Source organism: Spodoptera frugiperda, chromosome 30 (genome assembly GCF_023101765.2).
Source record: "Spodoptera frugiperda isolate SF20-4 chromosome 30, AGI-APGP_CSIRO_Sfru_2.0, whole genome shotgun sequence".
In the NCBI taxonomy this organism is placed as follows: domain Eukaryota; kingdom Metazoa; phylum Arthropoda; class Insecta; order Lepidoptera; family Noctuidae; genus Spodoptera; species Spodoptera frugiperda.
In genome coordinates, this window is record NC_064241.1 from 78,822 (window position 1) to 106,294 (window position 27,473).

Consider the following 27,473-nt stretch of genomic DNA (forward strand, 5'->3'; position numbering starts at 1 on the left):
TTAACTAACGAGCTCGGCACTGGGATCGCCTCGGGCGTCACGTCACGTCACGTCACGTCACGTCACACAGGCGCAGGATGGCGTACGAGACGTGCCACTCGTTCCCAGCTCCGTACCACTACGGGTTATGCGCGCCACGGCATTAGCTTTGCAGAGCACACCACTTTTTGTACAGAAACTTTACTGCGTGTTATTAAATAGTTGCAGAAGCCACTGTCAGCAGTGCTCCGTGCACACCGGACAGGTACAACAGTGACGCAGTAAAGAGTCCGCGGACTGAGTTAGTAAGGCGAGGCGGGGGAGGCGCGGAGGCGGGGGGAGGGCACAAGACTACCGCCTACGTTGTCTTACCATGTAGCCTCGCTCGCCCTTCTCGCCCTTGCTACCCTGAAACGTGACATGCGTCAGGTGGCCGGCACCGGCTCGCGAGCGCTCGGAGCGGGCCGGTGGTGCTCGCTCCTAGCGATCATCGAGGTAAAATGACTTTACGTCTACACAAAGGAAATGACCTCAGAGATAGAAAGAAAAGAAACAAAAAATAAAAATAAAATACCGGGAATCCATTCTTCCCAGGAGCTCCCGTTAACCCCTGCAAACGAAACAAAACAAAAATAAACGTAAACTGAAACTTAATTGAGTAGTCTGCCTTCTGATGGCGTCTGTACTCGCCAATATAAACATAATATGCAACACAAGTGCACTGGAGTACTGACCGGTGGTCCCGGCTCGCCCGGGTCTCCCTTCTTGCCCTTCTTGCCTCGCTTGCCCGGCGGCCCTGGCGGACCTGTAACAACGACATCACGAGTTCAAAATGCTTCATTATTGTTATACTTATACAGTTTATGAATCACGTAGTGCTAAGGATCTTTTTGGTAGGATAGTTGTGTTAAAGGCTTCTTATTTTCATCAGCACGCGGGTGATACCGCGGGAAGTTAGTAAAGCAATTATACTACGAGTATTTATAAACGAAAGATAAAGCCGGGTACAGACTGAGTAATGCTCCGTTCGCGTCCGTGTCTATGCATGGTACGCGTGAGCCGTCCACTCTATGGGAATTTTGTTACATTGCAAGATACGTCGCGGCGATGTGACGGCTCATTTTCATTACGTGTAAGTCTGTACTCGGCTTAAGGTACAATATATTTTTTTAGCAAGCGGCTGCTCCGAAAGTTGTAGCGGGTTCGATTCCTCCACGAAGCAACTCTGGTGGGTGATCCACAAAATGTTGTTCTGGATTTGGGTGTAGTATTATGTGTTAAAATCTTAGTGTGGGGCAAAGTTTCTAGTGTTTGGGTCGTTAAACTCTGTGGCCTTTTGTGCGCTTCCGTGAACTATTGAGTTCCCATTGAATTACATCAGTAACAACTAATTACAAAATTAATTTGGCTATAAGTGCCGCGCTGACACTATCACGCGCAGCACTGAGGTAAAATTACAGTCGCGTAGCACGTTGCTACAAGTTGCGTAGCGCTGACGTGCGGACGTAGCCGCCGTAGTACTAGTCTCACCGACTAACTAGTACTACGGCGGCTACGTCCGCAGTCTGGCTACACCAGGAAGCAAATACTTTATGGGCTTCTTTTTGTTGAGGAGTGAAAATCGTCCAATGACTTCTCTCGCCTTGGACGAGGCGAGAGGGAGTGTCAGATTCTTACTGACTAAAAACCACCCCGTTCCTACTCTCGGCTTTTCAAGCCGGAACCCCGGTAAACCCTTTAGGTAGTCTGCAGCTCCGGATCAGGCATCAGCTCTACTGGGCCCCATCTGTGGTAGTCTGATGGCTATTTGAGGAGGCGATCTACCCTTGCTCGCCGTCCGCAAACCCGCACTTACGGTGGCCGGAGATCGTCGCGCGATTCCCGACACCCCGGAGAGTCTAAATACTTTATGACCTGACTGATATTTGAACGCGGAGCCAGTACAGCTACACGTTGCTACGTGGCTTGATACATTCGACATCAGCCTGTATTCTGTCCCATTCAGACGCCAGTTCCCTGTCACATACATACTTTTGTAGATCACACAAATCATTATTTCTAACCAGGGTCGGACCTATTGTCGCCCAGCCGCTATGTATACTGTTTTACTGAGTTAATTTTCCCTATTTTGCGATCTTTGGAATACTTAAGTAAAGTGTATAAACATTACAATCTGCGCGAGCCAAGAGTCTCTTACCTATTTTGTAATGTGTGTGTACTACAATATCAAAGGATCCGCCCTCTAGAGTAGAAGTGACTAACTACTGCTTATGTTCACCTGCTTCTCTACTCATCGTCAGGTCATTATTGAGCCATTACAGCGCTATCTGAATTGTTATAATCGAGTTGATCTCAAGCGAGGGGTAAAATATGGCCCTCCTAAGTCGCGACCCTCCCGGAGAGGAATTGTGTGAAAATTGAGTTAGCGTTGTGTAAGCGCCATTTTGCTTCAAACTTCAGAAAGTAATCTTATTTTTATGCGCGAGGGTCCACTGCCGCCGCCGGTGTCAGCGTCGCGGTGTCAGCGGTGTCAGCTGTACCAATGCCACTAGTGACAGTATAAACCGTATTTATTTATTTTATGTCTTCAAAATACATCATGTGCTAGCTACTAGCTCTCTCTTCCCCTAATCAGATAATGTTTAGTTGTGTTCGTTATATTGCGGCAGAGGGCGCGGCACGAGCTGAGTGCTGTGTGCGGCGCGCGGCTCGAGGACACTCTGTCACGCAGACCAACGGCGGGGAGGTCGAGCGGGACAGGTTTCAAGCTATTCGTTAGTCGAGACCGAAATGTGCTCTAGTTGAGTGTCTCGCAGCAATGTTAGTGAACCACCGGCGGCCACGCGCGCTAAGCTCTTGTCAATATTGAGTCCGACTTGCTGCATGGCAGAATGTGCTATAACTCTGTGTGGTCTCTCTGATATTATTCCATCCAATGCGCAAATTATTCGCAAAATGGAATAATTAAAATGTATAAATGAAACGTTGTGAAGGTGAGCGCATCAATATCGACTGATTCATTGCTGATGCTAATGGGGCACAGCTGTCGATTGAATAAAATATCGAACATTTTATTTAAAAGAAGAGACTACTAATTATTTTAATGCCAAAGACTGGACACGTGCAGTACAGTCCCGCTCAGTTGTCAACTTCACAATTTATACAAACAGATTGTTTCCAGAGTTAAATTCAATTGAAGATTGCCGGTGTCTGTCTCCGAAGCGCACACATAATGAAAGGGGCTTAATACGGTATCGGTAAACATTAGCATAAAGTCTTCGCAAAAATTGCGTTCCGGGTTGTGGCAGGCGGCGCCGCGGCACAGAATCTTAATATCCCCGCCCCCTCCCTGCGCTGCTGCCGCGCCCGCGTCAGCACTCATGCAACTTGCCGTAGTACGTTGTTGTTCTAACTTTGCTCAGATTATCAAAAGTATAAAAATTACAACGTATAGCCATTGGTTCACTCCCTCAATAACACATTCCTACCTTATTACTACGTATCAATGTGAAACTGATATAAACATCTGAGGACGTTCTCGTTCCGTCGGAATATGTTTACAAGTTTATGTGCGTAACTAGCTTCTGGCCGCGACTTCGTACGCATGGAATAACAAATTCTGGCCGAATTTGGGTTTTTGAATTAGTATTTTCCAAGGATTATTCTACGGCTATAGCAAACGTCATCAGAATTGATTCAGTGCCTAAGTTATGTTTATAGGGAATTTAATTTATTTTCATGATTTAAAAAAATAAGATATAATAATAATGAGAACGATCACAGGTCACAAACGATCCTTATGTTATTCTTTCCGCAGGTCACACACAGGTGTGACCGCAGGTTACATCTATGGTTGTACCGAATTTCAATCAAATAGGTTTTTGGTTTAAAGCACGGGATTTTAACACATAGTTTCCATTCCCGGGGAATATCCGAAATAAAAAGTATTCTATGCTTTTATCGAGTCTCAAACTATCTCTGTACCAAAGGACATCGGGCGTTTTTTACCCGATTTTTTAAAAGTCGCGAACATAAACCAAAATATTTTTAAATGATAGTGTTTGCAATCATATTTAATATTGTGTAGTTATTTTGATTCACAAAAATGGGAAAATGGAAATAATTAGTAAAATTAAAATGATACTTTAAGTTGACTATTTTTCCTAATTACTAAACGACCGCTCAGTAAGTTAAAATATCACTCCGTGGTATTTTTGTAAACCCAATCAGACTAAATCCGTCAAGTTGATGTGCATGTTTCGTTCTCACTCTCGCCCATAGTCTTATAACTGGTATTATGTTGCGCTCGCGCAGGTCGCTTATCTTACTACATCGCAGTCCTTCGTCATCATCATCGCAGTCCTTCGCCAAAAGTTAAGAGAAAAATATGTTGTTTTAATTATTTTTGATTCCCCTTTTCCTCTTCAATTATTGCCCAAAAACATTTATAAATATTTTTTAAATGTCCAATTTCTCCTTATTGCCACGACCCACAGATATGGGAACTATACCACTGTGAACTAGATTTAATTGCCTATCCACCGTACCTAATTTTATTTTTGTTCGCCGTAGGTAAGTGTCCCATACAAAAATGCCCGATGTTCTTTCCCCCAAATTAATTCAGTGGTTTAACAAATGGAGAGTCAGTCAGTGACTCAGTAACGAACGCATTATACAACTAAATGTTTCAACGAAAACCAAAAAATAAGAATTAAAAATTTTCAAAAAAGAGCTGTAATGTTGCAAGTTGTGTGGGAATATTACGGACAATGGCGTATATTTGTTTTTTACTCATGTATGTATATAGTCGACAGGCAGTGACCCTGGACAGGGCCACGCTAGTCCTGCGCTATTCTCTAATGAGTAAATTTCTGGCGAGGAATGCAATATATCGTCCCTGCGGCCGCCGCGAGGGCGCGACCCTCTGTTTGTCTTACTGCAATACCTAACGAAGACAATTCAACGGATATTACAAGCAAACTTAGTAGCTGCATACATCAATAAGAAACCCCTGGCTTGTGTCTTGTGAGGTCGAGATGAAACTCCTTCGTAGCTCGTAGGTAGAGAAGTGAGGAACTGCTACTGGAAAACAGCAGTAGCTGGCTACAGAGAGTGAGTGGTGGGTGGGCAGCAGGCAGTGGACGAACACAGGCACCGCTGGAGCTGCGGGTCCCCGACACCGACACGCGGCGAGTGCGGCGAGTGCGGCGGCAGTGAGCGGCGCGCGCTACCTCGCGGCGGCGCCTGACACAAAGTTTTTCAATTAGTTGACCAACACCGCACCGCGCTCTCTCATGTTCGAATACATTTACTTTCGTATTCGTTCCAAATGAAATTAGTTTTCTACCGTAGTTAGTTGATGGGTATGACTGTACACGATTTAGTTTTTTATTTTGTTTAATGTGATCATTTTATATAAACCAACTTTACGTATCTATTCAACATTTCGAAACATTCGCTTGACTGAATATCGCGTAAAGAGGTAACAAACTAATTTACTATTGCATTTATAGTTGAGATGATATAATACAGACACGTGGGAGTCTCTGAGACAGCAATGAATATTGCAAGCGAAGTCACACACCGCGCGACGTTAAATACTTCATGTGTATGCCGCCGCGAGGCCGTGTGATCACCTTTCTACAGGTGAGGCTGGCCGAGCACTATAACTTCGTAATTGCAATAATTGCAGATCATTTTTCCGAGATCGGTTGGCAGTTAGACACTCGAATTGAGCTTGGTATCGTGTATTTGGTGTCCCGTGAAGCAGCACTAGTGTTGTTGTCCGTGTTCGCGAAACAATGTTTGAAGATATTGTCGAGTGCACTGCGGCTGCCGCAAATGGCGTCCAGTCAATTACACGGCCGGGAACTAGACATTAGAGTGAAGGAGTGTTGTGAGCGGAGCACGTTTATAGCCGGCTATGATATATTATAATTCATTACCGGTATGAATTACTCGGCGCCCCGTGTTATTACTGGCTTACATTAATTCGTCAAGTGTGGTCCGGCTCCGCCCACGCGTCAGCTTCAATTAAATAACATTGCTCGGGACCGGTTCGGACCGGCTCTGGCAGGCTCCGGCCACGCTCACTAGATGTGCCGAGAACGTCATTCATCATCAGTCCCTGCTACAGTAGTTGTGTGTTTGTAAACCAACAGCTGGCGCAGGAATCCTACATCTCTTAAAGCATTAAAACTAAAAATTAACTTGAGATCAGTAAACGAGAAACTAAAATTAATATTCATCTGCACATATTATTATTTGGAAAACTAAGGACAATAATTATCATAAAATAATAGATGAGTAATGTTTAGTTCGTCCGTCCGTCTGGTAGATCAATATAGTTTCACGCGGACGATCGTACACTTACACATCGGTCCTTTCCTAGGTGAGAAAGAAGAAGGAAAGACATAAAGAAAAAATATTTACTTGGTAACTAGAACGATAGCTGGAAAATATTAAAAAAAAACAGTAGGTAAAAAAAAAAACAGAAAAATGCAGTAACATACATTGGTGTGTGTATCTAAACACACAATAATTTGATTGCTATAACTCAAAAACAAAAACAAAGTCTAACTCGGCACGAGCTGGGTGTAGGCAGGAGTTACGAACAGTGGATCGATGTAAACATTTTTAGACTTCAATCTATACTAATATTATAATCTATACTATAATATACTATATATTATATACTATATAATATTATAAAGCTGAAGAGTTTGTTTGTTTGTTTGAACGCGCTAATCTCTGGAACTACTGGTCCGATTTGAATAATTCTTTTTGTGTTGGATAGCGCATTTACCGAAGAAGGTTATAAGCTATAAATCATCACGCTATGATCAATCGGAATCGAGTAGAGCGGGTGAAACCGCGCGGAAGTAGCTAGTACAATATAATGCCGTATTCAGGATGTTGTTGAGATTGCCTCGGTTCTGTAGTGCGTCCTCGATGTTTGCCGAAGCACGCGTAGATGATTTCTACGCATTGAGACGCGAGCGTGTGGCATCGATGCTGGAAGAGTGTGAGGTGGGAACAACAACTTTTTGAAAGTAGTGGCTAGTAAATATCAGTCTCCGATACACTCGCTCTGGGTGTAATCATTGTTGAAACAGTGAAGTAACCTATATTATGTTTAAACTACCTACTAACATAGTTTATGAGTTTATGGTTACTAACCACTATGGATCTATGATTTATGAAATAAATAAATTATTATTATTATAATACTATCTCCTATTGCTTACTACTTCAAGTAAAAAAAGAGTTGATGCATCTCTGTAGAATATATTATGTGGGCACAGGGACAGACTCGGTGAGTAGTGTGGTGACGTGCGCGTGACAGCGGCTCGCGACGAGATGGATTGGATACTTGTCCCGACTGGCGGCGCGCAATCTTACATTCATGTTGTAGTACTGCAGGCCAGGCATTGAGAAGCATGGTGCACGTGGTATTGTTTATTAACACTGAGTTCTCATTTATCACTAAAATCATTAAAGTTTAATGTGGTATTTGGTTTCATTAAATACAAGCGACAGGTGCCGTAGCACACCGTAGTAGGAACACCTACGGCGTAGCAACTTCCGTGGTAAGGACTACATTTCGTTACGCCAATATTATGGTTATAACATGCACGCCTTCTACAATGTGGAATTCTGGTGAAAACTCGACATATTATGTTGACAGATTATGATTGTAAGATAAACATTTCACAACAATTTAAAAATGCATTAAAAACTTCAACGTGTATCGTAATGTATTATTTTGACATTTAGGTACCTGTGACCTATTGGTATGTAGCAAAAGCAACAATAAATCAATTAATGGAGCCTACTATAACTCAACCCAATAATCATATCGGCTTACGTACGAATCATATACAAATATTGTTTTGCACCCAATCTATTTACACTGGAGTGGCCTCTGATGGAAATAAATAAATGAGTATTTACAGGTCCACATCGGTTGCCACGACTTCGTAACTATGAGGAAGGCAAACTCTTTGGTCGTTCGATAATTATTTCACGTCCGCTGAATTTTTCTAACAACAAGAAACAAGGAATCCATTAATCATAAACAAATGAACAAATTCTGTTCTCAAAGTCAATAAAACTATTTGCCCCTCGGTCCTAATGCACCGCCTCCCCGTGTAATCTAAATAATATCCGAGTCAAATGCTGCGCGACCCACCAAACAACAATGATTATAATGTAAATGTATGCTAATGCCCAGAGGGCGACCGCTCGCCGCGGCAGCACTCCGTAGTACTCCGTAGCGCTTCGTAGCACTTCGTAGCACTCGGACTACGAATGTAAAAAATGAGGCAGTGAGCGTGCGGCGGCGGCGCGGTGGACAGATAACGACAGCTTACGTCGGGAGGACGTGAGGCTCTGCGCGAGATTGTTGAGACATGACTTGTTTCGGAAATTGTCACAGAGTTAGCCGGCGAAATGTAAATGATATAATAACAAGGGGTGTTCCGATGAGACCCAGCATTTACATGTTGCACCATTTATTCACAGTGAACGTGCACAGAATACAGTCGTTGAATAAATATCGATACAATCGATATCTGTAAAAAAATTATGCGCACACACACATATATACACACGCACATACACTCATATTCCCATGCACATCCCTACAGATACGGCACACACACATAAACTTAGCACACACACACATAAACTTACCACACACACACACCCCCAACCGTATTCGCATTCGCATACACACACTCTCTTTTCTTTTGTGTTTATAGCATTTTTATTTTATTTTGTTGAATTTTAGATATTTAAGTTCATTTTAACTATTTTATAAATTGTAACTGAAGAGCGGGGTCTCCTAGCACAGGTATATATTTTATTTACTTAAAAGGTCTCATGTTATATTTTAACTGTAAAAGTTTGTACAAGTTTCTGCAATAAACCGTTTTATTATTTATTATAATCGATACTTATAATATTCTCGTCGACACTTATGTTTAAGATATTTTAGTTCAACATTTTCCGAAACGTATTTGGAATCAATTTGTACATAAGTGTGTAAGAGGAAGTTTGAAAGTGGCACCGGCTACAGAGAGTATACAAGGAGAGTGGAGGGAGAAGAAATCGCACCAACACCAAGTAGCCTGGGAGACGACAGACAGGTGATAATGGACGGATGTTTCTTCAAATTTTCCCTTCGTCCATTAACGAATAAAATTAATTTCTCTCACCTCTAATATTCTTGAGCTAGCGGGTAAAATATAGGTACGACAGCGTTTACTCGTCTTACCGCCTGTCGCCCTGACGAGGATGTCAACGAGTTCATGGAAGTTTTAAAAATGAACCTCGAAGGACTGTCACCGACAGACAGTCGCTGTCGAAGTTATCGCTGACGAGGTGTTCTTGTTTGGCGTTAACATTATTAGTTCACATCGTCGTACTTATTTATTACTTTTATTAGGCTTTAATAGAAAATACAAAAATCATACTTACACTGCGCACGTGGACGCCTCTCGGCTGTTGATGATGGTGATGATGACTGATTCGATAACTAAATGTACGGGTATCGAATGTTTGCCATTACCAACATCATCATCAAAGCAATTGGTCTTGCTTTCAGTTGGTAATTTGTAAAAAATACTTCAGGGTTGTGTTTCGAAGCATTATGAACAAGGCTTCATGATGCGACTCTCTCAAGCACTATACAAGTTCCCAACTGAGCCAGAGTTACTGACAAAAATTGGTACCTGGCTCGGGGTCTAGAACAGGCAACACAGTTCGCGGTCTGTTGCGCAGTTTTTGTGTGAAACTGTGCTATACTACACTGGGCGCACGGCGCGCGGCCCCACAAATAAAACAAGTGAAAGTCATTCAATCAATGGTTCGGAATACTATCGATTATAACTAACCAATTACTTTTCCGAATACATTTAATTATCATAAACTACTGTTCCCGAGATAGGTGCCGATACAGGCGATTGGTCACAAACTAACGCTAATATACGTATTCGTTTCTTGCGGGCCCTTCCCGCACACTACTAATGTCCTTATACTTATTCATTTAAATATGTACTCCGAAGTAACGCAATACTAGTTTAAAAGCTTGGAGATGCAATCGATAGGTTTTTAATATACATTGAGTGCACAGTTAGTTATGTAAAGCCGCCGCGCAGTAGCGAGCCGGTATCGGAAGCGCAGCCTGCAATATCGTCGATTGCACATTTCCGCGCTGCACTCGCTCATGAATTTGAAAATCAGCTCTGGTAATCGTCGTGTGCTGCTGCATTTATTCGATATGTAGTGTACGACGAAACTATATGTACCTACCTACATACCTAGCTACATACTACTAGGAGACAGGTAGGTACGCGGCCTGGTTCCTGTAACATATCATGAAGACCCCACGTGACGGTTGCTTGCTTTGTGATAATGCGTTATTCACCAATACGAGCTACGGCTATGTATCTGTGCATGTCTGAAATATTCAAAGTGTCCGCGTGGAGTGCAGGCGCGCTGGGAAGGAGGGGGGGGGGCGATGCGCGTGACTTGACTGTGACGGCCTCCGAATGAAGACGAGTTATTTACTCGAGTGACCCTCATAAAAAGAAACGTTCCTTCAGGATTGGGCCCCACGTCTCGTCGTTGAATTTTAAACAAACACGATACTTGTATTTCAGTGATTTCCGAAACGTATTTCAGCACAGTGTTGAGCCTGCGACCGAGGGGAATGTGTAATGCGATTGTCTCACGCGCGACGCTTTATGTGTCTGGCTCTTCAAACAGCGGCCACTGACGGAACTACTGGCTGACTCACCATGCCACCTGCACACTGCTCACCCCTGGCAAACATAGCGGGCACATGACTTGTGCACTACGTGGCTTGATGTTTCAGTAGCTTCTTATTTAACGTGTAATTAATCATTTTAATAGGTATGATGTTAACTGCGTATCACGTACGTAGACATAGCACATAGCTAGTTAGACAGCGAGCGGAGTGTTCCCGACGCCGCAGCCGAGGTGCGCCGCCCGCCGCCAGGAGGCTGACTGTGCGACACGCGCGCCGCTAACGCAATTACCACGTGTCGCTGGTGGGATCAGTCACATCTCGCTCAGTAGCTCCACTCCATGCATCGCAACACCGCCCAGGGAACGGAGCTCATAGCAACCCGAGACTGGCAGATATAATATTGCAGTAGGTATTATATGCATTCTGTTTACTTCACAATTAACCTCTCGTATGCCATATATAAGACAACAATAGAAAACACATTGCGTCTCGCGTGGATCTGCGTTCCGGTACACGAAGGGTTAAATCAATTACTATTATTGTAGTTAATTTACTTCATTTGTTATAAACGAAACACCATAGAACCCATTATTGTTGAATATAGTGAATGCTTTCTGTTGCAACAAATGGGAATCATTCCAGTATCTTGTGAGTTGTACTTCTGCAGCGCTGCGCTGTGGCACGCGGCGCGACAGCTGCAGTAAGTGCGTTACCGCGGCGACCCCGCGCCGGCCTCGCTGCAGACAATCACATCAGCGACACCACGCGTGTGTTCTGTTGACCTTCCAAGTGAGGAGTTAGTTCTTAACTTATTCTGTTCCGTTGCTGTATGGGAGATAATTCAGTGTTGGGCTCATGTGGTACAGTCAGCTCGAATACATCTTTGGGTATGTTCGTGGATTAAGTGGATTGAAGCAAATTTTAAAATGATAATAATTAAAGTCTGGAGTTCATTCTTTCGTTATGGAAAATGTGTTATGATATACATCTAGAGATTCCATTCCATTGTTACTTTAAGTTAATGATGCATCACAAAATACTAAAATCAATCACACTAAGCCGCCACGAGCCAACAATGAAAACTTGACATGTGACGCTAAATCTTGACGGATAGCGAGCGATGCATGGAGCGCCGCGCGGATGGCACCGCCACTACTGGCTCTGATGTTGTTTAAAGTGGATGTCGTAACGAATGATTAAGGAACGATATTTAACAGAGATCGGCCAACAGCGTTTATATATTAGTATAAGCCTTACGCTTACTCTTATATGTCATCTCCAGCGTAAAGGTTATAGCACCCTTCTTATGTAGAGGCTGGCAGGCTCAATGTCCAGCAGTGGACTCCCACGGTCTGTTGATGCATATAGATAGATTGCACATAGTTGTTTTAATCTCCGCTCTTGTTTCTAGGATCTTGGGATGCCAAATTTAGAGTGCAGACGCCTATCCTATGCCTCTCCAATTACTGTTCACGGTCGGCAATGTACGTGGATTGCACGCGGTATCGTCACACATGGCCGTACCAGTGGCGGGTGCAGTCATTGAAGTAGCGCAAGTCGGGTACCCGCGGGCCGCGGCCTGCACGGGTTTCATCAGACGGATATCAAATATAGACATGGACACCACCAGCTCAGCTCCGCCGGTAATAATCAGCTGGTGAAGCCTAGTTAGCGTTATTTATGCGCGCGATGTGCATTTACATTTGCGCGAGAAGTTTGGTTGATGTACCTCGGACGACAAAATGTACTTGTATTATGTGTGTCAATTGGTTTTAGTGAGTCGGTGGAAGTATAGTAATCAGGAGAAAACAACACTCGACATGTGCATGAGTATTTAATGACTGACAAACGACACTCGAACAGTTTGTGATCGTGATCGTGATGACATCCGTCCGCTGAGTTAATGCAGCTTTCCTGTTTGTGCCGACAACTGGTACATTCCGTGAATCAGATCCCAGTGCGCGACTAGTGAGAGATTATTAAGCGACGCGCAGCCCGCGCCCACACAGTCTGTCACATGTTGATGTGCTGCACATCTGCTCTGCTACCTGCCGCGCTGGTATCGCTGCAGCGTCACAGGTCACAAGTTCATCAACATTAGTGGGCCGACTGTTCCGTGGGTCGTCAGTCAGGGTCGAGCGGTACCCGAGTACGTAGCATGCAGCGCACGCGCGCGCTGCGATCCCTCTAATTGAAATATCTGTGAACGTGACCCACATGCTGCGCACATTAGTTCCGACGCCACAGCAGCTAAAGAGCGCGGACACTCACACACACACACAGCAGGTCTCACAGGTCTCTGCTGGTTGGATCAGTAACAGCTGACTGCAGCGCCCGCAGAGTACGTCTTGCTCACTCACTGACAAATAAATACATTTCTGTCGTCTTCTTATCGTAATCACAAGTAGGCTCATTATTACTTACCTATGTACAATGTACATTTTAGTAGAAGATATATTCAATTCTATCCGTATGTATTTATTACTTTGTAGACATATGCGTTTGTAAACTTTTTGGTTAGGTATAAATTAAAAACGAGACAGTGGGAATGTCGGACACACACACACACACACACACACACACACACACACACACACCCACACATTCACGCCCCGGTCCCGGAGCAGTGCGGCCGCGCGGGGGACGCTTGTTGATGGCTCGCGTTATCCTCATTATATTACTATGGGTACGTCCGCGTGCGATAGAACACGCACAATTTACGAACTATCGCTTAACTATGTACACTATACAAAATAATGTTTCTCACTGTTCACTTCACATTATGTCACTGCACTGGAATAACTTTTCCAGTCAATTGTGTTACTCGCGCGGCGTCATACGATAATTACCTGAAACAAATAAAATAATGTTGATTAAATAAGTAAAATGAAAGCTCCTGATAGAAATAAATACGATGCGTGGAAATGTTTGCTGACAGAGTACATCTAATATTGACCTCTAATGGTTAATAAATAAGATAACAAATGTATTATATTATGTTATGTATAATATATTAATGAAATACCATTAATTTAGATTATCAACAATAAAACCTCTTTCTTTTCTCACTTATTAATGAATAATATATGAATATATCATACAAAACCTTTGTCTACGATTTTTTTATTACACCTACTGTGCTACGGACTACGTACTACGGGCTACGATGCTACGAACTACAGTACTGCGGTCTACAATGCTACATACTACGTGGTACGATCGACACTACTACGGTCTATACAGTACTGCGTACAATACTACGGACTACAGTAATAGAGCCCACGAAGCTACGAACCATGGTACTACGATGCTACGGACTACGGTCTGCGACTCTACGGACTACGGTATATGATGCTACGGGCTACGGTACTACGAACTACAATGTTACCGACTGCGGTACTACGGTCTGTGATTGTGCGGACTACGGACCGTACTACGACGCTGCAGACTACAAGCCACTACGACTTTATTATTACACGATTAGCAATTAATGTGACTTCACTGGTAGTGACGATACATCAACTACTCAATATGTTCTGTCCAAAATATCTGCCGTTGCTGCTTTGTCCTGCGTTCCAGAGACATTCCTATAGTGAACATATTATTATTTCTATATATACAATAAGAATTCATGTAATGGAAACATTTAATCCTTTGAAATCTCTCTGTGTGCTTTGTCGCAGGCTTCTAATTGCGCCCGACAAAAACTACCACAAAGTCTAGATTAAAATGTGCACCCTTCTGTAACAGATGACTTCAAATTTGTACTTTAACAATTCAGGAGTAGAGTCTATTTTTGCAAAATAGAAACAAGCCACGCTTTTTAAAGCCTTAAGCTTCTATCAGTTGTAATTAAATGTGAAGAGGTCACATTCTGTAAGGGACAGTAGAATGATAGAACGACTTCCACGCGACAGTAGTGGTGGCGAGTGGGGCGAGTGAAGCTACCGCGGCCCGAGGCGCGGGTGTCCGTGGCTCTGGTGTATGTCCCTTGTCGCGACAAAATAAATAATTCCGCTTGGACTACAAACTTCCATATTTCCATCAGTATAAAAACATTTCGGTAATGTGGACTGTGGCGGAATGTCTGGCTTTATGTGGCGTGCATAAATAACGCAAATGATTTTATAGTCGGTGACTGAAAAGTTGACGTCGTAAAGTTTAATGGGCGCTGAAATAAATTCCGCGAGGGGGGGGGGGCGCTGTGCAGTGGTGTCTACTAGCTCCGCGCGCCGGTTGCTGCCCCACGTGCTGTGCTGTCTGCCCACAGTGGCACTCAGCTCTCCACCATCAGTATAGTTCATAAGCAATTTGCTTTCCTGTTTTACCTATAATAACTTTACTGTACATAAATGCTTTGCAATTTGTAAAAAACCGAAATGAATAAATACAAAACAAAAATATGGCTCGAAGATTAGACGGTGAAATTAAAAATGTATCGCAACGTTTGAGGTTAAAACGTAGCGAAGTCGAAGAAACAAAAGCCACAAGTAAGGAGCAGTCACTGGAACGCGGAGTTTGTTACAAAACTTTCCACTCACCATTTGCATATTTAGCAATATAAAGTACGATTAGCGTGAATTAATTCTGCTGTAGATGAAGCTGTCGAGCTGCGTTTGTAGGGAAATGTCATTGTTATTGTAATAATATCAACTGGTTCGGATTTATATACATACATAACAGAACTCGAACCTAAAACGTCACTGAGCGTAACATACGACATGGACTCATTTGCTACAAGTAGCGAGCCTACCGCCCCACCACTCCCCGCGCCCCGCGCCCCGCTCACATCGCGCTGTAGTCCTGCACTTAATTGCTGTGAAAACCGGCGCTTGATAATAACCGGCGACGGACAAAAGACGCTTCCTCTCGATTATGACGCGAGAGACGCGCGCACAAGTCACGCGCTGAAGCGGAGCTACACGGCAGGCGTCCGGAATGTTTATCTTGATAGCGTCTGCGCACACTGCTCGTACATACGCGAAGTACTCACTCCTCACCAGTGACACTATATCCCACGTCGTAGAGCCTAGTCTTATATTTATTTCTTTGGGCACGTCGTTGTTGTAGGTATTTTCCCGTTGATTACCTTCTACAAAAACGAAGAGATTTAAATATCGCACATAGAAGTGTTCGCGTTGGAGGCACAATAGTATTGTCCAAATACTCAATAGACTCCACATCACGCTGGAGTGAACCACTTGCGTCAGTCGTCAGTCCTAGCAGGAGGTGATGTGCGCGGAGGTGGCGGTTGCAATATCATAGCGAGTCTGTCATAAATGACATAAAATATAATTTCCGTTACATTCTGAGATATCGATACGATAGATGCAACTTGTTACGTAGTCCCAAATAGTGTTTATTAGAGTAGAACGATTATACGGAAACATTCTCCTTGACATAATGCAACTAAAAAGTGACTAAGTTCAGTCGAAGTGTTGTTAACTGCGAGGAAGACCCTGAAGGGATACGATGCTCGTCAGCTCTTCGGGTGAAATCAGTATTCTTAAAAGAGGTTGAATATTGATATCATACAGAGTTTGAAGTGAATCCGCATTCGATTTGAACAAGTATAACATGAATAAAAGTGTCGCGGCCGGGGGACGGTTGGCAACAATGTCGCGCACTCCACCGTGCCGCGCCGCACCGTCAACACAACAATGCAATCGGATGTGTGTCACTGTCGCACCAGACGGCCCCGCTCGGTGCGACACTACAGCACCGCGCCCCACCCACGCCAGCGAGGCAATGTTAGTGTCTCCTGATCCTGCACTGGTTCAGCAAATCATTTTAATGTGTGATTGATTCATTGAAAGTCATTGAAAATTCTTGCATTTCTGGACGTCACTCTGAGTGCGTCCCGTGCTGCGCGCGGGTGCCAGCTGATCACCATACATGAGGCGAGCTCGCGCTCCACACACTGATATATTGAAATGATTGCGCTCCGGTCTCAGCGCAAGAAGACGGTTGTATATTAGTATGTATGTGAAATTTATCAGCTGCTTAATATCCCGCGCACGTCGCCATTTCCAATCGTCGTAAACTCAAAGTGAGGGGTGACTACCGTGGCTAGTGCCAGCACAGGCGGGCGGGTGTCGGGGACGCGGCGTCACTCGACATCTTCGTAAATATTCAATACTCGAGATAAAATATTTAAAATAAAGTTAAAGTTCAATCATTTTAATTTTATCACGAATAATTGGCCGGCAGGTTGCACAAACGCATCGAGTTGTATCACTACACGTGTGTGTCACTGCACAGTGCAGCCTGTACGTACAGTACGTACACTGCTGTGCTTGAGATATGTTTATTGACTGCAAATGTCAACGGAGTCCAGTAATTTGCTTTAATTGACATTTCAGATAGGAGACGACAAGTCGAGGAAATTATTTGATTGCAACCGTGAGATAAGTGGAGTTTATATGCGCGCCGCTAATTGTGCCAGTAGTGCGCCACTGCCTCGCTCGCTGCCATACCTTATTATTTGTTGCTTCGCTTGTTTAATGTCACTCTCTACACAGCCACTCTCGACAAACGATAGAAAATTAAATCGTATTTACTAGATTTCAATTTATTCTTTTGCAGTTTCTGCCATTTTTATCGGGACTATGTAGGTCAAGGTTCGTAGAGACGAAAGCGAGTACGGATATCCCTCCTCTGAATAAAATCGTACGCTAGAGGAAAAGAGTAAAATTACGTTAATTAATTAGCCAATATGTATTTCAAAATAAAATAAATAAATAAAACAATATCTTAAGTTCTCAAACAGCGATTCTTCATTAATACCGATTATAGTAAATCATTACTCAGTTTCACAGGTATTTATATTCATTAACAATTGTTTGAAAATATTTTACTTAGTAGTTAAATAAGCCGATGCTGCGAACCAAGCTGTATGTAATAGCTGTAATTACCATTACAAATGGTCGCTTCCAAGTAAATCCTTCGGAATGAGTTTAACGGCGTTCAAGTAAACCGTTGTGACAAGCTCAATTATAATGTTAAATAGCTGTAAAGTGCGTCGATTAATTTGCTAAGATCCCGGCGGCACGCTCTCTGCCGGCGCGCGGCGCTGCCTGGCAGTGGCCGCGGCGAGGGGCTCTATTAATCGCTACGTGACCCGGAATCAAATGACCAGACGCCGTCGTAAATAACCTGCCAGATATGATAATTCTCCCCTCGGCATTCTAATAAATTTAAAATCCGGCGAAATTTAATAAAAGCAGGCGTCGGCAGGACACACGTCCACCGCACTAGTCGCCGCGCCGCGTACATCGCGAGTCACAATATTTCATGCCTATCTAAGTACCGTACGTATTGAAATAAAGAGCCACACAAGTTTCAGTGGCCTAGCCTTATGTTTGAAGCGTACGCATACTTTACTTTTAGCTCAAACTAAAAGATGTTCAATTGTAATGATGATGTATTTAGTCATACACTTTCATTTTTTTCCCTCGCAATGTAACATGAAAACAACTAGTGAATGTAACAAGTGCAGCAACACGGGACACGCACGGCTCGTGGAATCAAGATTTAATGTCAATAAAGGTTACGCAGAGCGTCGTCCGGCGGCTGCCGGCGGCCGGCGGTCAACAGCGCGTTACATTCGTCGGCAGGCCGACACCGGACGGACAGGCCGGCAGCGCACGGGACCGGACGCGGACCGGACCCACTCACATGTCGAATGGCAACGGAAACTCACGTTACAAATACTCATATAGGTAATTTAGAGTACTGCCTACTGGTGGCGCTGGTATCGTTCTAATAAATGGTGAAACTGAATAGTGAACCTAAGGGTTACAACTAGCGTCACTGACTGGAGCTCTGTAGCCAAGATTTGATACGCAATAAATGAAGTCAGCGTACCACATAGTTAATAGCTACAGAGTAAAATGTAAGGAATTAGGTAAGCAGCGCTTGATACCGTATTAAATGTTTTCCAAATTGCTGGTAACGAATTCGACTGAGTGAGATAAGATAGTCGGTTCGATAAGATAAATGTGATCGTTTTATCTAAAGTTCAATTAGAAATAAAGACAGACTATAATAAAATGTTAAACGACATTCATACCATTTACTGGGAACTGCAATATGTATGAGGTATGACACTACAGCCGCCTATTGCAAAATAAACAAGTTCTGGAAATGTCATTACGCCGTTTCTAGGAATTTATTAGACCTAAATTCTTAATTAATGTCCTGTCCTAGTGGTAGACCACCTTACAAGAAATAGGAAAAGCATCCCTCTAGCGCCGCCAGCTTGCGCCCGCCCGCGTGTAGCGGCGGCGCGCGGCGGCGGCGGCCACACAGCTCGGTACCGGGCGACACACCGCGGCGTGACGTGTCACTGCCGGTAATTAGTAATTACTCGCCACTTATACATACACGTACATACGTATACAATGCAAGCGTAACATGTTCTAAACTCTTTTTGTCATTGTTTGCCGAAAACATAATAATTCCTTTTGACATTGTTAAACAAAAAGTCTCTTTGAAAAATTTGTTAGCAGATAACACAATATAGTTTGTTTGTTTTTATTTTTATTGGTGATAATGAAAACTTGGTGCAGAGACACAGCTGCCTTACATGATTACAGAACATTTTGTATACAGTACATCGGGCGGCGTGCACACCGACCCACATACGGATTGTACGCGGGGTCAAATATTTGTCAGACAATTCAATTAGGAGTGTACATAATACATAATGTAACAAAGTTTGAGCTAACAAACGCGCGCCACTTCGCTGCGATTGTTTGTCCCGCGCGGCTGAGCACACAGCCAGCTACACTTGTCTGCCAGCCGCGCTCGCTGCCCACTGCAGCCAGTCCTAGCCACAAGACAACAACAGACCAGCACGAGCCAGGAGCGGTACATCCTGCCGCCAAACTTCCTTCAATAGAAATACATATAAAAATTATATTAACGTTCTTAATAATGCCACGCAATGATGTCTAAACTGTCCACTATCTACACTATTTATTGGCATGAGCGAGTGTCATGTCACAGCTGATGAGTTGAGGAATTGAGCATTAAGTTGAAATTAATTAATTTCACGGTCGGTCCCTCACGTGAGCAGTAGTTAATTAAAAATCCCTTCCCTGCGGTGGACATGTAGCAGGGCAGCCGAGCTGCACGCAGCGAGCGCGACGCGCGACGTTGTAATCAGCGCGCGCTCACGGAGCCGCCAGCCGCTTCACTTCTTCTAAGTTCTCTATTGACTTGCGAGGCTTGTAGGGCCGCCACTAATACCATCCTTATTTATATATAATCACTTAAAGCGCGACTTCAGGGGAAATAATTCCAATTCCATTCTGTATTCGACAAGTTGGACTACTAGGTATTAAGTACACACCAATTAATTGAAGCTATCAGCTTATATAAATATATGATAACGGTATGTTTATCGTGAGGACGACTGTAAATGCAATTTCAATAACTGAATACACCATTGGATAAGTTGGAGTCGTCTCCCGCGGAACATGTAGTGCGGCCGCGGGCGTGCGGACGGTCGCGGCGCAACTCTCCGGTAACTCAGTAATTATGTCTTCCGGCAGTCGCCAATACTGCAATACAGACACACGCGTACCGAGCACGGCTCAGTTAGACAACTTCATGTTTCTCAATAAAGTTGTGTATTCAGTTTTCTTAATAACTTCAAATGGAGTTTTCTTTCATACTTCATTCCAGATTTGATGTTGTACTTACAACAGTTATACAATCCAATAAATTCTTTGGGAAATAGAAGGCACAATGTTATGTTTACTTACACGAAATACACTGAAATCCTTTAGACACTGTTTATACAAACATGTTCTCACGGTTATATTATGTTGAGGCGTGCAAGGTTGTCAGCCGTGCGCGTGCGCAGATGGTTTAATATGTCCATGTCATATGTCTACAACAGACGGGTCCGGCACGAGTCGCGGGAGTACACGTTACGCCACCCTCCGCGGAGGAGTGTAGCACCACACTCTGCTACCCGGCCAGGACAACCACTACATACTCTGTGCATTACTATATAACTGCGGACATCTTCTACTGTTTGTATAGCAAATCATACATTTTTCATGGCAACCACACACTTGCAGACCATTCTCGAGAATGGTTCAAAACACAAGCTTTGCGAATGTTCTTCAAAATACGACGAAACTTTAATGTACCCGACTCCACTATAAGTGGGGTTTTTAAAAGTATCATTATTGCGCACTGCACAGCGTGTCGTAACTATTATAGATAGGCGGATACGTTTTCAATGTTTGCATTATAATACGGGTGGTAACGTATGTAGGTACGTTTTGTCTCGTAGTTCCATGAAGTACCTACTAGATTAGTTAATCTAGACACACGGCAGTGTGTCCGCCAAGTTCGAGCAAAAAAACCGACACACCGGCCGTGGGTTATATTACACGAACCATTTCGGGCCAAGTTCGACCCACCTATAACTCAAAATCTATTTTATCTACGCATATGAAATTTCTAGTATCTGTCGAGATCTACTTACTTATCTAAAATACAAAATTTCATTAATGTACCTATTGTAGGTCTTGAGATATTGACGTCAGAAAATCGCTATTTTTACTATACACTCACTGACTGACTGACTCACTCACTCATCAAAAACCTAGACCACTTCCAATGGTCGTATTGACTTGAAATTTGGCATAGAGGTAGGTCTTTAGGTCAAGGTAAAGGAAAAAATCTGAAAATGGCCAAGTGTGAGTCGGTTTTAAAAATAATGAAGGTGTAAATTCATACCCCTAAGGAACTAAAACAAAAAATGTATCTATATCTTCCAATGGTCGTACCGACCTAAAATTCGTTACGAAGGTTTGTATTTAGTCAAAGTAAAGTAAAATAAGAAAAAAAGAAAATAAACCTTACAAAAATAAATGAAATCCCACCCAAAACATAAATGTGAAAGGCTGCCAAGTTCGATAATATGTATTGGAATGCTTCGCCTATAAAAGAAGTGAGATCTAAATAAGTACCAAGTTCCATACACAGACCTCAGTTAAAAATGATATAACTTGGCAAGTTTTAATAGAAAATTATATACTTGACTCATTGCGTTTAGTAGGTTTATAACAAAGTGTGTGAAAACTTGCCAAGTTTGTTTTACTAGTTTTCTATTAAAACTTGCCAAGTTATATCATTTTTAACTGAGGTCTGTGTATGGAACTTGGTACTTATTTAGATCTCACTTCTTTTATAGGCGAAGCATTCCAATAATTATCGAACTTGGCAGCCTTTCACATTTATGTTTTGGGTGGGATTCATACTACATATATTAATCGCTCGCTAACCAGCCGATGAAACTATAAAATACAAGTAGTAAGCTATGAGCGTTTTAACTGACTTCAAAAAAAAGAGGTTCTCGTTTTAACCCGTATGTATGTGTGTATGTTTGTGCGCGATTACCTCGCGTTTGGCGGAAACATAAAATTGAAGGCGGTTCCGTTTTTTTAAAGTTTTACATTAGGAACAGCTTCTTAATGTGTTACTACTAGTTAATGTTGTGTTACTACTCTATTAGTACACACATAATTGTGTAGTTTGACTCTTAGAAGTGCTTTTTCGATCTTAATTGAAATAAAAAATACAGTAACAGTACGGAGTTAGAGTTTTCACTAGTGTTCGTGCCGGTGTACTGAACAAGTATCCCAGATGTGTGCTGTGTGTGGCTGCCCGCTGCCGCTGCCGCTATGTTCCATGAGTTGCGGATTACGGCACACGTACAGAGAGCGCCCGCTCACGGCCGCGGGGCGCGCGGGGTAGGGGGGGGGGGCGACAGGAATGTCTTCATAACGACGATGTCATTACGAGCCTCAGATCATAGACACCGTCCATTAATACATTTGCTGGCAGCACACGGCTCATTCATAGTTAGCAGGATATAAAACATTTAGTGTTCACTAAATGGAGTTTATAATTATGTTGTGAAAATCCCTTTCGAGCACATTTTTACCCGACTGCGCCAGAGGGAATGTAATGTTTTTTCGAGAGACATACTCTCGAAATGTATGTTTTATTTTGTGTAGAGGTTGATTAGGTTATAACAACACAAACCTGTCACGTTCCTTATTAAATAACATAACATTTGACGAAGAATTGTCCCGAGTGAAGATACACCTATACAAAGCAATATCGTATATGATATTACGGTGGACAGTCCTTCGCAACCAGTTTCCCTGAGCAATAATTCAGCCGTGTGATGTACACCGAGCGTTAGCATAATAACAGCTATCAGCCGCTGCGCGTGGCGGGGACTAACCGACCGGCGACCCACTGCTGCCCGGTGCCCGGTGGTCGGGTCGCATGTATGAAGACGTAGACAGGCATTCTAAAAATATCATCATCGCCCGGTGCAACCACCGCCAGTAACGATATAGCCGTGCTGCTTCACACAAACCAGTTACCGAGGAACATACGTATCCTATACTTTGAATCCTATTACCAGGTTTCAGTCGAGTGGTGACATGGCAGAGCAGAATTATATTAGTCACCACCCTTCTATTTGTACAGCCCTGGAGTTGTTCTAAAGACTCCTGTAATTGTGAACTAACAAAGTACGTACTGCATAGCGACGGCCGGTAAGACGATGGTACAAGGATATATTACGGGCGGTGGGAGACCAGAACGCATCAGTAAGTAGTGTAGGTGGTGGAACTGACAAAGGGAGCTACGATTAAGTCGGGGACAGGAGCGCGGTCAATAATAACATACACTAATGCCCATTCATTACTGATGAACGACTGAGCGAGACAGCACGACAGCTGACAACTGTGTGCAACAGAGATGGAGTTAATTGTGATATAATAAAAGAGCGGTTTAGCGGCAGGCTCCGGTATTGAGTAATGAAGTCTCCTGCCTGAGATAAGGCAGACACGTACACGCATGTCTTACTAAGTTGTGCGTGGCTGTGCTCTCTGCTCGCCGTCAAATTGGCAATAGTTATATTGTTTTATTTGAAGGAGGTCCAGATACTTCGTAATTATAGAGAACGAACTTTAAATTGAGTTCGACGAAATAAAATCTGCGCAATATACACACATGTAGGTACAATAATACACATTCGTATGTAGTGAAGACGCCCTACAAGTATTTAAGAAATTGTTTTAATACTTGAGATGAGATACAATATATTATGTACGGTACCAAGAAATACCCCAACAGGAAGGCTCCCTATCAGTGAGAGTCAGCTGGGGTTACCATGGCAACGGAGCGTGTTAGTTCACTAACCCACTTAGTGGATTCCTCGCGTGGGAATATAATCACCTAATATCGTGTTATTCTTACTATTATTGAGTTCGCCGTCATGTTTCATTTTTTATGAAAGATGGGATAAATAGTGATAATGTGGAAGTTAATCCACAACAAGTTCTAAATGACGTGTCATTATACATATACATAGTATTTATGAATGTCTAAAATCAACCAACGTGTACCTCCCTCCATATCTCAGAACACACAAGTCAAATTAGTTTTTTATTCACCACATTGATTTGGTATCGTAAGGGAACGAGCAATAAGGAACCAATCTTACACCCAGTGCGCGGGTACCGAGCAACTCTATGAAGTGTATGTAAAGTGAGATGCAGTACACCGCTACTGTGGAGCAGTAGTTGTACTCGCGAACACTCCACGCGTTCTCTGTCTCAGATTCCGCACGTATCCTGTTACGGGTTGAGGAACGTATGAAGGAGCTGTGTTGTGTGCCGTACCTTGTGGGAGCCTGCATACACAGCGCCGCCATCACAGGCCAATTACTTATTGCCCCGACTATGATTGCGTGTTCACTTAGTTCAGTAGCACTCTACAGAACTAAGTTAAACCACGGAAGGATCGGATTCCCGAACAATAGTGCCCCTGTATGATATGGGACGTCGAAGTTCTTAGTCAGTAAGAGCTCTCATTCGTCTTTTTCAAAGCGAAGAAACTTCATGAGCATTTTCCCTCGTGATTCTGAGTCTACTTGGAGCATTTATGAATCAGCTGCGTGTGTGTGGAGCCCGCATATTGCACACACTGCACTGTGTGTTTGTTCACTGAGCAACGCTAATTTGTTTTACAAATCGGTCAGATGATCGTGCATGACTGCAGACTAGTTTGTTGTGCAAATTAATAATATTAATTAGTTACATCAGTTAATTTTGATGCAGTTTCTCAATATGACCCATGAATTAGTATCTATGTAACGTAACCCAATATCTTTAATTAAGTCATTCGGTTACGTCACATCTACAGATGATTTTGTTTAATGGACCCTCGTAGTTCAGCACGCTAAGGTTAGTCTACAGACTACTTAACTGGACTCTGCAGTCGGTATTTGTTATCAGTATATAATCCAAATTGTAATTGTTCTTACCATGTACACAGTTGTAATGTAAAGTTGTCATTAGAAGCCAAGAGTGACATGATCACATTGTACATACCTGAAACAATGGAGGAAAGGAACATTTAATAATCGTCTACAGTAATAAAATAATAACGAAACGTTTTATACGAGGAAATTGTAAGTAATTAACTTGAAATAAGTTATTGTGTAGTCACAATCGGCAGTACCAGGGTCGCGTATTTAGCGAGTGGTGCCCGCGTGGGCGCGCGTCAGCTCTTCAAACAATGGGCCTGGTCCACGGATAATTGACAACGTTTCTTGTATTACAATAGCTTTGCGTAAAGCTGTCTCATTATTTTTGATAACAGACATCTCGTGTCTGCAGGGCAGGGGTCAGAGTGACAATTGAGTTAAGTCTCGTTTGTAGCACAATTTCGTCATAATGATTACACAGCGTGCGCTGCGTTTACGGCGAATCATCTTATTTCGCTGTTTCACTTCTTTTGTAAAGTTTTATTTCGTTGACAGAATTATCCTAAGCTATGGCTGCACGCTGCAACCTCGGCTGTGCCAGATTAACGCGCACCGCCTCCGACCCACAGCAGGGCGAGCGACAAACTCCACCACATTTCAGGTTCACATACAATGAAGCAACGTACTATAATGTTGCAGTAGTACCCGTAACTACAAAGCACACATTGATTGCTGGAATCATAAATATAGTAAAACAAAATACATCTGTATCTCATCTGTGGTCAGATTGAGCTGCTAGCTGTAATACTGCACTGTAGGGTCTGACTGCCGCGAGGCTTACTCGCGTAATCCTTAGCACTGCACTGCTAGCGCATCCACAGAAGTCACTGTGGCAGTCAATTTTATTTGTTCACAGTGAAGAGTAAGTAAAGTTATGAGTATTATGAATAGTGACGTAGCATTAACAAGTAATATTATACACACGTTATACCGAATCTCTGTCCATAATGATATAAGCATGGAGTTCTGCGCTGGCTATGCTGAGGAAACACGTCAGGTGTAGTTAAAGTTTCCTCCTCACTGAGGTGTGTGGAGGCGCTGCGCGGCGCGTCAGTGCGCTCGTGCAAGTTGCTCGGTCCAACAATACTCGGCGGGTGAGTTCCGCGGCTCGATGCTAGCGGCACACAGCCGGGGAGTGCGCGCTCGGTGCCACTACGACAGTGACGTCACTACTCACTCATTCAATCACTTCCTACTAGGCAAGGCTCCCAGCGAGGTTTAGTAATGTTACGGGCTGCCAAAATTGTAGCTTTCACTGTTTCGTTAATTTGGTGATTGAGAGATTCAATTTCTGGACAAGGCAAAATATTGACAACTTATATTCATCTCTACATGTGATTTTAATTGTTGGTGATGTTAAAAGGTTTTTTTCAATGAATATATGTATTGCTACGTAGGTACGAGTTTTTACGTCCTACCAGACTACAATTCCACATGTGTAACTTGTTATAATAATATGGATTGCATTGCACACACGGAAGGTGTAGTTACAAGCTCAGTGAGCGAGCCGGCCGCGGCCAGTCCGCCGGCGGTGCGTTAGTAAACAAACAGCGCGCCGCACTCGTCACAACAGCGGACACGCCACGCGCCACGCGCCGCGCGCCGCCACACCGAGCCAACCGAGCCCTGCGCCTTAGCTCTGCTTACACCTGTATGCGTCACGTCACGTCATAATTACGCAAGCATGTATTTATTAAGAGTTTCGTTAGTCTAGTGTCACTACGACGCCTTCGTTTCAGTGGCCTGTAAACTAAACAGCTTTCAAAATAAAGTCGAATTAACTTGGAGTTATTATTCTACTACAAAAGGTTATTTAAAAGTATGACTATTCGCCGACTTTAGGTTAGTTTAATCACCATGGTTATATTTTCAGTATAATATTTATTTCGTTGCCATAATTGTTGCGAGTGCTGGTTCGTAAGCTGCCGCCATTGGCGCATAACAAGTTTCCCAAACTAATATTGTGGCAGCATGTGTGTGAAGACTTGGGAAGTTGACGGTATCACTAGCTTAGTTATATCCTTACAATAAAGGAGCAGCGGTCGGATTACCCGGCCCGGGAGCCGAGCTGTCGAGTGGCCGCAATATGTTTGCTCGCCCCCCTCCCCCTCCACCATTATTCCACACCACACGCCCGCTTCGCAAATTGTCTATGTCTTGAGCCCGTAATTGAATTTATAATGGGTTAGTTTAAGAGGTATTTAGTGTTTTGCAGACAAGATATACGGCGGCGAGTGCGAGCGGGGCGGCGGGGCGGCGGGGCGGCGGGCGGGCGGCTGGTACTACTGACGAGGGCCGACGTATAAGTCACCACTAGTGATGGGCAATGATAATAATCCGGTTAATATC

General features: G+C 43.3%; 1 protein-coding gene across 15 annotated transcripts in view; it reads right to left on the bottom strand.

Annotated features, from left to right (window-relative positions):
- The window catches only part of LOC118270120 (collagen alpha chain CG42342), a 219,263-nt gene that overhangs the window by 19,430 nt on the left and 172,360 nt on the right, over positions 1 to 27,473 (bottom strand). For 8 of the 15 annotated variants that reach the window (XM_050706962.1, XM_050706955.1, XM_050706965.1 and 5 more), the window contains exons 2-4: positions 714 to 784; positions 554 to 589; positions 352 to 387 (exon numbers count right to left, since the gene is read on the bottom strand). In XM_050706962.1, coding sequence (XP_050562919.1) covers positions 352 to 387; positions 554 to 589; positions 714 to 784 — 143 coding nt within the window. The remainder of the gene's footprint in view (positions 1 to 351; positions 388 to 553; positions 590 to 713; positions 785 to 27,473) is intronic. The other 7 variants (XM_050706963.1, XM_050706958.1, XM_050706956.1 and 4 more) reach the window with 3 other exon arrangements.